General features: G+C 31.5%; 1 protein-coding gene across 2 annotated transcripts in view; it reads left to right on the forward strand.

Annotated features, from left to right (window-relative positions):
- The window catches only part of CAPS2 (calcyphosine 2), a 65,121-nt gene extending 50,488 nt beyond the window's left edge, over positions 1-14,633 (forward strand). The window contains exons 14-18 of one of the 2 annotated variants that reach the window (XM_074267652.1): positions 1,893-2,047; positions 7,065-7,184; positions 9,419-9,515; positions 11,569-11,638; positions 14,024-14,633. In XM_074267652.1, coding sequence (XP_074123753.1) covers positions 1,893-2,047; positions 7,065-7,184; positions 9,419-9,515; positions 11,569-11,597 — 401 coding nt within the window. In that variant the 3' untranslated portion in view covers positions 11,598-11,638; positions 14,024-14,633. The remainder of the gene's footprint in view (positions 1-1,892; positions 2,048-7,064; positions 7,185-9,418; positions 9,516-11,568; positions 11,639-14,023) is intronic. The other variant, XM_074267653.1, reaches the window with a different exon arrangement.
- Positions 14,634-16,084: the final 1,451 nt, after the last annotated feature.

Here is a 16,084-nt window from a genome sequence, read left to right on the forward strand (position 1 = left end):
CATTGCCTTTAATCCCAGTTAAGCCTTCCTAATCCTTTTTTTCCAGAGTTATTTCTTATAATAAGGAATAAACACATGTGCACTAGTGCACACACACACACACACACACACACACACACACACAATGAAAAATTGCATCAAAGGAGCATTTATATTTTGATAGGAATGGGAACATCCTTCTGACAGTTGGATAGGAAAGAATTTCCAAGAGAGACAGATTTTAAACAGGTCCAAAAAGTATTTCATTTTATAGGTGTGTCTCAGAGAAAAATATCTGATATCCCTTTTTTTTGGTTATGTGCTTTTTAGTAAGACTCATTTGTTTTGATTATGACATTCTATTTTGCCTCTGCATTCTTTAGTTTATATATATGTATATATATGTATATTATATATACATATATATATATATATTCATTTTTTTATATACCCACCAAGAACTAGATCTTTTCCCCTTCTTGAACCAGTTTCTGAGTGTGTTATTTATTGTTCTCAGTTCTCACGTGTTTGAATATTGGAAAGGTCCTATTTTTCTTTAGAAAGACGTGGCTCCTCCTGTTTGAGGCTCATCTCAATTTGACAGCAATAGTTGGAAGGGTGGACAGAGATTTGAACTGTCACTATTTGCTAAATGGGTCCAAGTGAATCCTTTGTTATCACATGTTATCAGATATATCAGTCATAAATTCATCATCTAAATCAAACCAAGTATTTTGTTTTGGACAAAATAGACTTTAGTTATATTTTTGGGAGGTTTTTTGGTTTGCTAGTTTCTTTTTTGTTCTTTTTAAACTTGTTAGACAAAATTTGTTAAGAAATAAATTTATATCATATTTCTTGAGGATAAAGCAGCATTTTGACTTAAAGATTAAATTAAGTGAAATCAACTGCATATGGAGGAAAAACAAGGAAACTAAGAACATGACCCTAGATATATATAAATTCTTAACTTATTTAAGAATCTCAAAGTCATTTAGAACTACCATTATCATAAACATAGCATCATGGGTGTTTGGCAGTATCCAAACAATGAGACTAGAAATAGTATATGGTCACAATAGAAATAAAAATAAAAAAATTAGGAATGTAATAAAAGACCTAAGGAAGTTCTTAGACATAGAGACTCACCAGGGAGAACACAGAGATTTGATTATTGACACAAAGAACGTTTATACACTGGTAAAGCAATACATTGCTTTTAAAAAACCTTTCTCTAAACTGTAAATAAAACTTTTACCACAGAGTGGTACTACAGCTCTGATTTATTTTCCAGATTGCTTACCTGAGCCTCTGAGGTGATAATGTGATATCCTTCAAACTTTGTAAATAGGTACTTTACAGTAGTATAGAAATGGTCAACAGTTAACCAGTATGGACAGTAGCTTAGACTATTAGATATAATTTTGTCTGTCTATTTGGTCTTATATAATATCAGGCTGGGTGATACATTGAACAGAGATCTGGGCCTCAAGTCAGCAAGATCCAAATTCAAATATGACTGAAGAAGCATAATAATAATAATAATAACAATAATAATAATAATAATAATAATAATAATAATAATAATAATAATAAAATAATTTAAAAACTGTGTGGGTGTAGACAAGTCACTCCACCTCTGTTTGCTTCAGTTTCCTCATTTGTAAGATAGAAATAATAATTGCATCTACTTCCTAGGATTGTTAATGAAGTTCAAGTGAGATAATCAAAAAGACGCTTATCACAATCCTGGCACATAGTATGTGCCATATAAATTGTAGCTATTATTATTTATTCTTTACATAGATTAAGTTGATCATGTCATTTTTGTGTGGTAAAATAATAAACTTCAATTTGAGTCATTCCTTAATAAGTTGTTTACTTTTTATTTTATCTCGTTTCTTGCTGAACAGATCTATTAAAAGAGAAATTACATCAAAGTGCTGTTCGTATTCTAACAGGATTGGGAAAATACTTCCGGCATCTGGACAAAAAAGGGAATGGTCTTCTATGTAAGGTGGATTTTGAACAGGCCCTGAAAGTTTTTCAGTTAGAAGTGCCTGGAAAGGTATGACCATCAATAAAGTAGTTTACATTTCTCCTTTTAAATTCTGTGCAATTTTTTAGACAGCATTTTTCTTTCTTAGATTCATCCTCTTCTTTATTTCTCCCACTTTGCTTTATCAAAATAAAACAAAACAAAAAACAAACAAACCAAAAAAAATTTTAGTTGTTCCTTTGAAGTTTCCCATACTTTTGCCTCGCCATTTTCAATAATGTCTGTCTAGTTCAGTCCGTCATGACCTACATGCTTCAACTTCTGCATCTCCTTCCTAACTAACTTCTCTAACTCCAGAAGACTCTTTTCCTGAAGTCACCCTGACCATCAGTTTTTTGGTAAGCATTCTCCCTCTCTGCTACCTCATCAACTACTTTTTTTTGAGTGTTGGATCCTGAGCTATGGCTCCATCCTGCCTTTCTTGCTGAATCTCCTTGTTTTTTCATGTACTCCATTTCAGTCAATTTGGACTGCTCATACTATCTTCTAGAAAAGTTCCATACCTAGAATTCAATTTAACAAGCTTTTACTGCTTGCTGTTTACTGAGCATCAATATCATCATTTTATGTGGTGTAGGGGAACTAAGAACAAAAAGTTTTGCAAGGATGAACGTTGAGAACTATTTTTGCATATGTTTTGAAAATAAAAAGCTTTAAAAAGAAAAAGTAAAAGTATTTAGGGCCCAAATCACCTTCTGTGATATCTCAAAAAAATCATAACTTTAAAAAAGTCATTTCTTCCTCATTTAACTTTGGTTAGTCATCTAGATGCTTAATGAAAAAAAAAAAAGTGAAGGGGGGAAGAAAATGACAATTTAAGCGATGTAAGTAAAATTCCTCCTGCCCTTTTCTGCAATGCACATATGTCCTAGAAGGGGAGGGAAGTGGAAGTTATGAATCTGCTTTTCTACGATCTATTTTTGATCCCCCTATGTTTTAAAATATGAGATCCTTCCTGTATAGATTGTGATTTTGGAATCTCTTCTTAATCATACCCACAGTCTATTACTTCTCTCCCTTCATACTATTGTTTAGCCAAATTGACTTTCTTAAATTCTAATATATGATAATCCATCTCCCATTTCCATACTTCTACCACATTTCAGCCACAGAAAGTTGTTCATAACCCTAATTCTGCCATCACCCACAAAGGTACTATTTCCCCTTTCAAGAATTTAAAAATCCTCTCATTTAACCATTGGCTTATCTAATCTATTGGCTTTTCACCTCTCCCTTACAAAAGTCTTTGCTCATGAAGGTCTTACTGCACAACTTTTATTTCCTCAATTTTCCCCTTACTTCTCTTTTAGGTCATCTCCCCTGGGCTAGGCACACTCTCCTCTTCTCTCCATCTTGACCTTGATTAACCAATTCAACTCTTTACTACCCTCCTTTGAATCCTTGAACTTGTCAAGCCTCATCCTTGGATCACTTCTAGCATTTGCTGCATTCATTCTTATATAGCTGCTGCTGAACAAATAAAATATTTCCTGCTTTTCTTTTCAGTCTCTTCTTAATTTGGCTTCTGACTTTATCATTTCATTTGAATTGCCCCTTCCAAAGTTATTAGTGATCTCTTAGTTGCTAAATTCAGTTTTCTCAGTTCTCATTCCTCTTTGTTCCTCTGTAGTTTTTTACATTGTTGATCATTTTGCTCTTTCGAACTTTCTTCTTAGATTTTCAGAACACCACTCCCCCATCCATCTGACCAAGCCTTCTCAGTCTGCTTTGCTAGATCTTCATCTAGATCTCACCTAAACATAAGTGATCCTCAGGATTTCCCCAAGAACCCTCTTTTCTTCTCTTTTCCTTTTATATTATTTCAGTTGGAGACCTCATCAACTCCAATTTAAGTATCATATGTATTCTGATGCTTCTCAGATCTACCTATCCTGCCCTAACAGCTCTATTGACCTCTGGTCTCATGTTTCATTTGTTTTTCAGCGATCTCAAATTAGATATCTTAAAGACACCTTAAGTTCAACATATCAATAATAAAGTCATTATCTTTAAATCCCACTCCCTGCTACTCTCACATCTTTCCCATTATTGTAGAGGGCAACACCATCCTTCCAGTCCTCAGACTTGCAATCTTGGAATCATACTGGATTCCTCACTAGTTCTCATCTTCCCCAAATTTATATATTTATATGTGTGTATATATGTATATGCATATATATATGTGTGTATATATGTATATGTATATATATGCATACATACATATTTATACATATGTCACATATGTATGGCATAAGAACAAGTGCATTATATATAGTAAGTATAATTTTATTAATATATTAAAATGATTGCATTACATATAATTTGTATTCTCTGGGCAGATACAAACAGGGTGCATATAAATATGTATTTATATGTACTCATATATGTTTACATGTATATGCACATGTTTATACTATGTATGTTCTCAGGTAGATAAGTATATTGTAAGTATACCTACATATAATCAGATGAATATGCATGTAATTATGTATATAATGTTGTCTTCCCAGAAGTCAGTGAATATGCTATTTTTGTCTTTATATGCCAGTCAGCACTCATGAGTTCTGAGACACACGCTCAACAAATGTTTCTTAATTGATTGGTTAGATTGATAAAGCTCAGAAAGACAATGTGAGCTGGTTTTGCTTGTATTCTTCTTCAGCAAGAAGGGGCTATGATATTTTCCCTGTGACTTTCTCTAATAACTTATATTTTCAGGAGTATTCCCTCTCCACTCCTTCATTAGTTTACCATCTAAATCTTTCTGCTTTTAATTTTTGGATCTGAGTAGTTTCTGGTTCTCTCCTGCTCTTGTTTTAAAAGTTCAGCTAGATGTTGTGAAAATTAAATTTGCATTTAATTGTTTCCTTAGTAACCATCTCAGAATTATCTGCCCTCTGATATAGACTTACTTAGAGAGAGAGAGAGAGAGAGAGAGAGAGAGAGAGAGAGAGAGAGAGAGAGAGAGAGAGAGAAACTCCAACCACAAAGGGTTGCAAAGGATTTTTCAAGGACACTTTGACTTAGACAAAATATTCACCCCACATTTTGATTTGAGAACCTGACCTCTGCATACATTGTGATGGTACAATATAAGGAACAGCTGAAGCAAAGATAGTATGTGTCCCTTTTGCAAAACTTACTTATTCCTCCCTACTGTGCTCATGGTTTTACTCTCACCAAAAATGCCTTCTAGTCACCCTGTCAGTGGAGAGGAAGTACAGAATAGTAGAAAACTGTCAGATCCTGATGTCAGGATAGATGTGCATTCAAGGCCTAACTCTAACACTAAGCTGTGTAATTAAAAATATATATATTTTCTCAAGTTTTCAGTTTCCTCATCTGAAAAATTATTATGATATTTAATTGTTTTAATTGTTTTTCTTAAAATACTTTAGAAATTATCTTAATGTATGTTATGTTTTATATCAACTTGCTATCTCTTTCTCCTCACTGTTCCAGTGTCAAAGAATAAAAAAATAAAAGGGGAAAAAAAGAAATAGTTGAGTCAGTAGTACTCTCTGCTGCAGAGAGATTGAGAATGATCAAAACCAAGGGGAAAAATCATTAGATATGGCAATTTGTAGAATTATGTGAATATGGAGGATTAGTGGCAGGGAACTGAGGTAGAGTCAACAAATTTTTGAATAATTTTGTCAGTGTAAACGGAAATTCAATAAAGAGTTCCAGGGGACAATAAAGTGAAGAAATGTTTTAAAAAATAGCTAAATTATTGTTCAGTCATTTTTTCAGTTGTGCCAGACTCTTTTGTGATGTCATTTGGGGTCTTCTTGGCAAAGAGTGGTCTGTCATTTCTTTCTCTAGTTCCTTTTACAAAAGAAGAAATTAAGGCAAACTTGCCCAGTGTCACATATCTAGTATGTGTCTGAAGTGAGATTTGAACTCAGAAAGAGTAGTCTTTCTTGCACTCTATCCACTGTGTCACCTATGTGACTGCTAAAATAAGAAAGTTGTCAATTGGACTGGGACTGCGCTCTAACCTGAGGGTAGCTGGAGCTGCACCAAGCAGGCTATAGATATAAGAAAGTCAGAACTTTTCCTATATTTCCAAAACATAAGCAAGTTTAATTTCAGATTGACAAAAATGAAATTTGCAAATGGAAGCCCTTTAAGCCTCCTCTAGTGTGTGTGTGTGTGTGTGTGTGTGTGTGTGTGTGTGTGTGTCCTCCTTCCCCATCTTCTGATATAATTACATGTTTCTTTTTTAATGCTAGCTTCTGTTGTCTATGTTACCATAGTCAGTAAGAATTCATTTCAAACTATACTTTGTCCACATCAGTTTCTTTAGTACAAAGATATTTGATAATATCTTTGCTTCAATGCATTCTAAGTAATCAGAAAAAAATAATTGAATTCTGTTTTAATATGTGTGTGCTACTGTGCTCCAATTTTTGAAAACTGACGGTCTTTATATTATATAGGTAGAGGCATCAATATATAAAATGAATTTAAGCACATTTTCAAAATCCTTCATGTAAAAACAGAAACACAATTTTTATTCAATTTTGATTTTTTACATGACTGAAATTGGATCTATTTTATAATCAAGATATAGTATTGATGATAGTGATATTTATATATGTATAATAAGCATGATCATTAATCACACCCTCCCCTATATACTTGGGCAAGAACATTCAAGCATGCATGATGCTGAGTCCAAATACATATGGCCCATTGTAAGTGGTTAAATGCTCAGATCCCTGTATTCCAATTGGACATGCTAGAATCATAGTATTATTTTTTTAATTAATATAAATATTTTTAATTTCTTCATTAGCCAATATATTCATATGTGTTAACTATCACAGCTATAAATGAATTTATTATGAATTAATTAAAATGGCAAGTAGATATTGGCATCACAAAATGATTTTTTAATTAAGAGAGTCCTTAAAAAATCTAGTCTATTTACTATTAGCTGCAATTAATTAATTAGATTTTGTGGTGATGCCTTTTTAAGAACATATTTTATATTAAATATCTTAATGATGTTAATTTCTAGGATTTTGAAGATTTGTGGTTAATTCTGGATATCAGTGGTAATGGCCAAGTTGATTGTGGAGAATTCAAACGTGCCATTTTTGGCGAAATGAATGAATACAGAAAAACATTTCTCCGAAAAGTAAGTTTGTGTCAGGTAGTCTTTTAAAATAGTTACATAAAATAAACAATTATATGCTTTAGTAAGTATTTGATCAATGAATGACTTTGTTTCTTTTTGGTTTGTGATGGAACTCATCATAAAAATCTTTAATATAGATATTTATAAGTACAATGGGCTGGTTTTCTAATACTTATGTTAAATATTAAAATAGAAGCTAAACATTATTATGCTCTTAGAAAAATTTGGGCTTGGCATGGTGACACATGCTTTTAATTTCTTCTACAAAGGGAACTGAGTTTGGTGGATCACTTGAGGTCAGGAATTCTGAGGGTTATGTCTAATTGATTGTCTGTTCTGACTTGGACACCAATATGGTGAGCTTCTGGAAGAGGGCTGTATGACCCTAGGAGAAAGAATGTACTGGTCAGGTCTGAAACATAGCAAGTCATATAGGATATTCATCCCAGACTGAAAAACAAAATCCCTTTTCCTATTGACCAGGAAAACATTTACAATTAATGTTATATCCATTCACCAACAATATAAAGACAGAGTCAAAGTGTATATTTGTAAGATAAAAACTGCACAAGAGACTAATACCCCATTTGCCTGCTGCTGAGTTTGAAATTCTGCTATGTTCCCTCACTTTGTAGTATAGAAGGAGGTAGGATTTTGTAAGAGTAAAGTTACAAGGACGTTTATTGTTTTCACTTTTTGCTCTTTTTCTTCTCCCAGTGTTTCCTTAAACTTTCTTAGACCCAGGATTTACTGGGAAGATGAAGTTAGCATTTCCTCGTGAAGGAGTAGGAAGGGTACAAGAATTGACTAAGTGCTGTAAAGGGCTAGAACTGAGTGGATGTACTTGACCTAGATGCAAGGTAATCTAGCACTTGAGGCTAATCACCAATTGGACAATTCTCTATTAACATGTTTGGAGGATAACTCTACTTAACTATTCTGTGCTGGCTCCATCGGTGGGTGTGGACAAAGAAGGGGAAGTGAGATCAGTGGGTGGAGTAGGAGGAGGAGATTGATTCTCTTGGAGGTGGTGAGAGAGGAAGGAGGGGTGAAGATTATTAGATCTAATCCCCTGAGGGCGACCCCAAAAGACCAGGAATAAAGATTTTTGCTTATCCTGACTCTGGATGATTCTAAGATATCCAGGGTCTCAACAAAGTGCCTACTCTATGCCAAGCATTGTGCTAAGCAGTACAGATATTACTTCATTTTGTCTTCACAATAACCCTTTGTTGTAGGTACTCATATCCTCATCTGACATTTGAAGAAACTGAGGCAGACAGAGGTTAGCTAATTTCTCCAGAGTCACATAGATAAGTAATTGTCTGTGATTGGGATTTTAATATAAATCCTTCTGACAACAGACCCAGTACTTCATCCACTATACCACTAGCTTCCTTTGCAGAATGAAGAAAGGTATAATTGTGTTTTATAAAATTTAGTTTTAATAATGGCTCTTTTGAGACACCTTGTTTATTAATTGCAAAATGGGAATATTATCATTTCCCATTTTACTGATAGAAGATGGTTCCTTACATCCTTAAAAGCTTTTCTGTTATTCAAAGTTCTGTTGAGCACAATAACTATTATTATTATACTATGTGGGCAACTAATGGTACAATGGATAGAGCACAGGGTCTGAAATCAGGAAGACCTGAGTTCAAATAATACTTCCAACACTTACTAGCTGTGTAATCATGGTCAAGTCACAACCCTGTTTCCCTCAGTTTCCACATCTGTAAAATAAGTTGGAGAAGTAAATGGCAAACTACTCCAGGATCTCTGCTAAAAACCCCAAATGGATTCAGAAACAATTAAAATAAGTCAACAATAATAAAGAATTAGCAAATTGATATCAAATAATTTGTGCAATATTCACAATCTCATTTTTCTAGTTACACCTCTCTTACAAATAAATTTATGTAAATTATTTATTATCATTATAGAATCTTAGAGCTTGAAGGAACCTTACATAGACATTGCCTAGTCCTATTCCCTCTTTTGTACAGATGAGGGAACTACAAGTGTTTACAGAAGTTAAGAAATTACTTAAAGTGTAGGGAGGTATAGTAGGCAGATCCCAGATTGGGATGTTGATTTCCTGTTATACTCACTAAGCCCCTGCCTTAAATTTCATTTTGATTCTTTAGGAATGACTTATTTGAAGCATAGTAAAGATGATTTACTTACTATTTCAAGTGTTTCATGTTAATTGGTATTCTCTCTTTGTTTAGGCCTATATGAAATTAGATTTCACCAAAACTGGCAGTGTGAGCATTACAAATATCAAAAAATGCTATTGTGCAAAGAAACACCCTCATGTGATATCAGGTAAATGAAACAAGAGCATCTTGCTTCTAGTTGTTTATAGCCACAATGCTTTGAAATTTGTTGTAAATCATTGCTAACTACTATTTTTAGCCTGGACCTGAGGAAATATTTGCCCATTCCTTTTTGAATTCTCTGAAACTGATACTATTGCCTTTCTTGTATTTAGATTCTTTTATGTCAGAAAATATTCAATCCAGAATCTTTTATTTTCTGCTGAAGAACTGGATGATCAGACATTTGGATAAGCAAAAGTAGAGTAGACAGTAAACTTGGGTACATCCAGATAAACATTTTCTCTGCCTTAATATTTAAGGATTGGGTGGATAAAAAGGAATGGTCATTTATTCAGATGCATGTGTATAATCATTAGAGTTTCCTTTAATTGAAAATTATTAGTAATATGATAGTTTTAACACATAGGTTGCAATTTTCCTCTTTTTAATTCTTCATACAAGAGTCACTGTTATTATTTTGGTTTCTCTACTAATTCCAGATTTAGAACTGGTTTGGATCATGGTTTGATATATGGAGTTAAAAACAGCAAAATTGAATAAAGATGTTTAAAGCAAATTATGAACTGATTTTCTCATCTTATTATAAATCACATCACTATTGTTTATCTATAATCTGAAAATTGATATAAGGTTATTTATCTTATCAGCAAATTATTTTTGGACTTTAACTTTTTAACTGACTTAAGTGAAAAAGAGATGACATTTTAGGGGAAAATTTATGTATTGGCTTTTGGGGGTGATACTTTCAAAATCCTTTTGTCTTGCATCACCAACCATCCTTGACTTGGCATTTAGTCCCTAAATGAGTAAGTGTCCTTGTTGTTTAAGAATGGTTTGACTTAAAGGTTTGATAAGAAATAGAGAAGAAATCTGTATGCCTTAAACTCCTCTGTCTTTTCTTGGGTTATCCTTTCACAAGAACTATACGAACTTATAGTCCATTTGAGAGTTTGGGAAGCCTATTTACCCCTTTTCAGAATAATGTATTTTTAATGTATAAAAATAAAATACCTAGGATTACAGGGAATTCTTGAATATCAATTATATTGAAATAATAAAACAAACAAAACCAACTAGTTAACAGACCCAAGTTATTTAGTCTAAAATTATTGTTTTATATATAAGAAAATTGAGGTCCAGAGACATAAAATTGCTTGCCCAATGGCCTGTAAATAATGACCAAGTTATTTGGTCATTATTAAGAACATGCATCAATTTACTATGCAGTAATTTTCTTTTGGAACTAGTTATCAGGCTATACAGGGATAGTATATCATATACTAAGTGGTCCCAGGCAGCAAGTCTTTTTTTAATTCTTGTGTTTCCTTTATTATAGCAGATTGCTTTTCTTTTTTCCCACTGTGCATCTAGTTTGCTACTTTTGATTTGCTATAAACAGTTTCATTCTTTGTGATATTATTTGAAGCTCACCATATACAATATCTACTCATTTGTTTTTGAAATGTTTATGATATAGATAAGTGAAGGTTCTCTTTAATCTACAAATCTTTAGCCTTTCTCATTTCTTTTTTCCTGAACCACATTTTTACTGTATATTGTGTCCTCATCCTCATGTTTTCCACCTTTACATTGAAGTCACCAACTACCAGTGTATTTCAATTTGATTTTTGTGGGTATTATCTCTAAAATGTTTCTACCATTTTATTCTTAGCAACTGATATTGGTATGTAAACTACAATTATTTTTATGGTAGTTTTAAAATAAATATATATAGTTTATACTGCAGTATGTGATAATGACCAAAAGAGGCCTATATTATTTCTTTTAGTTATTGGGAATAGGATAAAACCCACACAATCAACTCCTTTCTTTGTTTCTCCAAGGAGAACTTGTGACATCCTTAGCTGAATTTTTTCTTTCTTCTAGTTTGATTTATAGCATGGGTTCTTAATCCTGTTGTACATCTTGCAGTCTGATAAAATGGGAATGTTAGTTGCCCACATTCACAAATGAAGAATTTGCTGAATTTTTATAAGAGGTTAGTGAAAATAAAATGTCATTTTCTCCTCATTTAACAGGTTCATGGATCTCTGAAATCTATTCATAAATCCTTTGAAGGGGGGAACAATGGAAGTTTATGGACTGCAAGTTATGAACTCTTGCTTTATATCGAGAACATCAAAATTAATATGAATTAGCTCCTCTAGTAATATGTCCACTGATTGGTGATTCCATAAGAATCTATTATTTAGAATATTACTAATAAAATTGAAATTTATTGGCAGACTAAAAATTATATGATTCAAAGCACCATTTTTTCTTTAGTTGTCAAAATCTTTTTTTGTTTTTGCCATTAGAGGAAAAAATCTGCTTCCATTCATCTTATAATAATCTTACTTTGTCCATTTTGTGAACTTTCCAAATTCATATTACTCTGATCAGTCATTGATGAATATACTGTATCTTGACCCCCAACATAGTGAAGTCATTTTGGTCCTAATTGAGAACCATTTCTACTACTCTCTAGGAGTAGAGAGGCATGATAGGGTGCAACACTTCCATCAAAGTTATGCTATAAACTAGCATTAATGTAGGACTTTGAGCTTGGAAAAGTGTTAACACATGTTATTTATCAAATTACATATCTTTGGATTCTGGTCTTCAGTTTTTTGTCCCTCTTAAGTTTTTTACATAACATATTCACTTGCTTTCTGGGAAACCATCTGCTATTCTTTTACTTTAATATTCTATCAAAGAAAAAACCAATGTAAGGCATTAATAGAAATCAAATTTTCAAAAGACATTTCTGTTTAATGGAAAACACTATAGGCAGAAAGGAATATACATTTATCAGAAATTTGCTGGTTTCTAAGACAAATCAACAAAGCCTGAATTGTATTTATAAAAAAAATCTCTAAATTGTTTTTAATAGTTCTTGAAACTAAGGAACACTACTAAAATTTTTGTTAGACATTTTCATCCTTTTCTTTTATTATCATATTTCTCCTATAGACATTAAAAAAAGACTCCCCAGGATTTACATTCCTTTTAAAATAAACACAAAGACTTTATTTGTGGATTACATTACAGTAGAAAAATCGGAATTATAGCACTTGGATTTGAAACATAACTCTGCCATTACTACTCTCTTATTATTAATTTGTAGTATATAGAATTAATCATCATAATAATTTTGTGGAATGAATAGTTTCAAGCATTACCTTTTTATAGATGAGGAAAATGAATTCATAGATAGATAGATAGATAGATAGATACACACACACATATATATGTGTGAATGTGTGTATATGTGTGTGAATGTACATATATATAATGTACACATGTATGTACATACACATGCATACACACACATATATATGCATATATATGTGTATATATATATATATATATATATATATATATAAGTGGCTTAGATATCAAAGATCTTTCTCCATCTCTCTCATTTTCTCTCTCTCTCTGTTTTTACTCTGATTGTCTTTGTCTCTTCATTTTTTCTCTTCTACATTTTCATTTTTTTCTCTCCTACTATCTGTACTATGTATTTTCCCTTCCCAAACCCTCATTTTTTTACTCCCCCTTTCATTGTCTCTTTCTCCCCTTTTTCCCTTAACTATATAATACAAAATTGAAATATAGACATAAATAAATAAATATTCCATTCATTGGCTGTAGTCTGGTTTTGTGTTTACTTAATGAAAAAAAAAAGGATAAATGGAAGATTATCTTTCTCTAACACAATAACTCAATCTAGTTGTTTATTTCTTGTTTTTGAATTCTTCCTTTCTCTCATCTAATGTATGTAGAATATATTTTGTGGTCACTCACTTTTCTTTGTGAATATGGGTCAGTGACTTTCAGTGGGAAAAGGTTCCTCATCCTAGATTATAAAAAGTCTTCATTCATAGATTAATACAATCTTAACCAAGCAAATGTTTATTCAACTAGGAATTTCTTGAACTTGTAAAACCTATATTAGTACTTCTGTTTTCTATTTCCACAAAGCTTGACAAATCTATTTTAAATAAATAGTTAATGTATCTAAAGATACTCATTACCCAATGGATTACAGAATTCTGAAAAGTTTATAAATCAGTCATTAGAATTTTGCTGATATTTCTTCTTTCATTTACAATTGAAATAGAGTGTTCCTCTCTCTCCCAAATCAATCCTAGAATATGTATAATGTAGTAAATTTAATTAAGTTATTATTCATTATATAGAGGTGAAATAAGATAAAGCTCTATATAATGAGAAATAACTTTACCAAATTAAAAAAATAGCCCTTAAATATTTATTGATAAACATCACTTATGAATTTTCTTTCCTGTGTTTCCCTTACATACTCCAATAACCATAGAGAAAATGTTGGAATAAATTGAACAATAGTTTAATGTATAATCTCAAACTGTTAACAGTATGATTTCATAAATTGATTAAGTGATCTTTTAATAGAGTTAATGCCTTTAATTCAATTCTTTAGAAAATTGTTTTATAGATAACCTTGTTTTTCAGGTTGTGCAACAGAGGAAGAAATTAAATCTTCATTTATAGAAACCCTAGAGAATGCCTGTAATCATCCCCATGAAGTGTCATATTGTGAATTTGAAGATTACTATGAAGGACTAAGTTTCGGAATTTCAGATGATGAAGATTTCATTAATATCTTAAGGAATTCTTGGGGGATTTAGTTTTGAAAAGTGCATAAGTGAAAATTTTCCCACACTGAAAATTTCAAGTGGGAGACAGATTGAATGTCATGTTGTATGAAATGTTTTATTTTTCTAGGACTTCCATCAATCCTCATTTGCATATAATTCTTCAAAAGATATTGTGTCTAGAAAAGGAAATATTTCTAGAACAAGTGCTGTGCTTGTGGGTGTGTGGGAGACACTGAAGGAACTATACTGCTTCTTGTTTTGGTGAACACAATAAAAATGTTCTGGAGTTCATTTTTATCATTATCAATGGGAAAATCAGAAAGAAATACATATGCCTATGTTGTCAATTTTTTCTTTCTTCTCTTTCTATACTTCTGCCTTTCAATTTTCTTTTCCCATCCTGAATAAATTTTCAGTGAATTTTGACTTTACTCACTTGTAAATAAACCAGTGCAAGTTGTGATGAATATGCAGAAAATATTAAATGAATGAAAGTCTACATAAAAAGAAATTGTAATATAATTCTAGATTTTTTGTTATTGATGCAATACTTTTGAGCTGAGTGTATAAGCCAGAACATCATGAGGGGATGCCCATAAAAAATGTTGTATTCATGCATAGACTTAGTTTATTAAGCTCTAAATTTTGTTGTGCAAAGGGGTAAAATCCCAAATTATGTGCTATTAGCTATTACCACATAACTCTACTTAATTGGAAGATTGGCCAATGGCAGTCCCTCTCTTCTGGTATTCATAATTTTTCCATATTTATAGTGCCTTTATTCATATATATAAAATGAAATTTAGAAGAATGCTCTCTTTGATTATTAAAGAAGGCACTGATGTGTACCTTATAGAATATGTGTGACAAGTAGGTAAAAATAGAAAATGGAAAAGACCATAATGAAATATATTTATGGTATTTTAGACAATGAAATTGACTCAAATACAAATTAACATACTTTAGTAGTTAAACATTTTCTAGCCTTTGTTGTTAAATTATCTTGCTCCTTGGGGGGAAAAAAAAGCTCAAAATTTAAATTGGTTTATGTTGAAGTAGTCTAAATTATAAAACTTCAATGGTGCTAAAATAACGTGTCTGATGAAGTGAAAAAGGAATCATTTCTGAGAAAAGCTAGATTTTTATGTGACCTACACAAATCCATCGTTCATTCACTCATCTCCTTTGCTTCACTATTTTCATTTGTAAAATGAAGACTATGATTGCTATACCCATTTCATGCATATGACACATATAGTATGTTTGATCCAAAAGTATTTAAAGTGCTATTCATTCTCATTATTGCTATTAGAATTTAGATAAAAGAGAAAGACTACTAAATATTTAAGAAGAAAATGGGAATAGTTGGGATACATTTTAATTTGTCATATCACCTATCATAATTACATAATATTGTTTTAATTTTTTCAGAAAAGTAGGATAAAAAAAATTACCCATAATTTTAAAAATATTTTGACAGAAATATAGGTTAAGTTATAAATTTAAAGCCACTTTGAGTAACAATGATCTCACTAACCATAACTACCCTAAATCTTGTCACTTTTTTAATATGATAAATACATGATTCTTTTTCTAAGTATTATGTATAAAATATGTTTCTCATGAATTATTATTCTTTGTAAGTTTTAAACAAATATATTTTGTAAAATTTTCCCTTTGTAATTAGTGAATGCAAAATTTAAAATTTTATTAAAAAAACCTTTGTATATTTAACTTATTAAAGTGATGATTTTTCATAACATATGCACAAGACTATAAATGAAACATTTATTAAACAAATGAAATATTTATCAAAACAAAAATATTTTGTGTAGAAGTTGTCATTACTAATGTTAAGTGTGTCTTTGTAGTTAATTTTATTATTTTCAAAATTTGTATTTCATTGCATTTTAAT

The sequence above is a fragment of the Sminthopsis crassicaudata genome, chromosome 5, assembly GCF_048593235.1.
Source record: "Sminthopsis crassicaudata isolate SCR6 chromosome 5, ASM4859323v1, whole genome shotgun sequence".
NCBI lineage: Eukaryota > Metazoa > Chordata > Mammalia > Dasyuromorphia > Dasyuridae > Sminthopsis > Sminthopsis crassicaudata.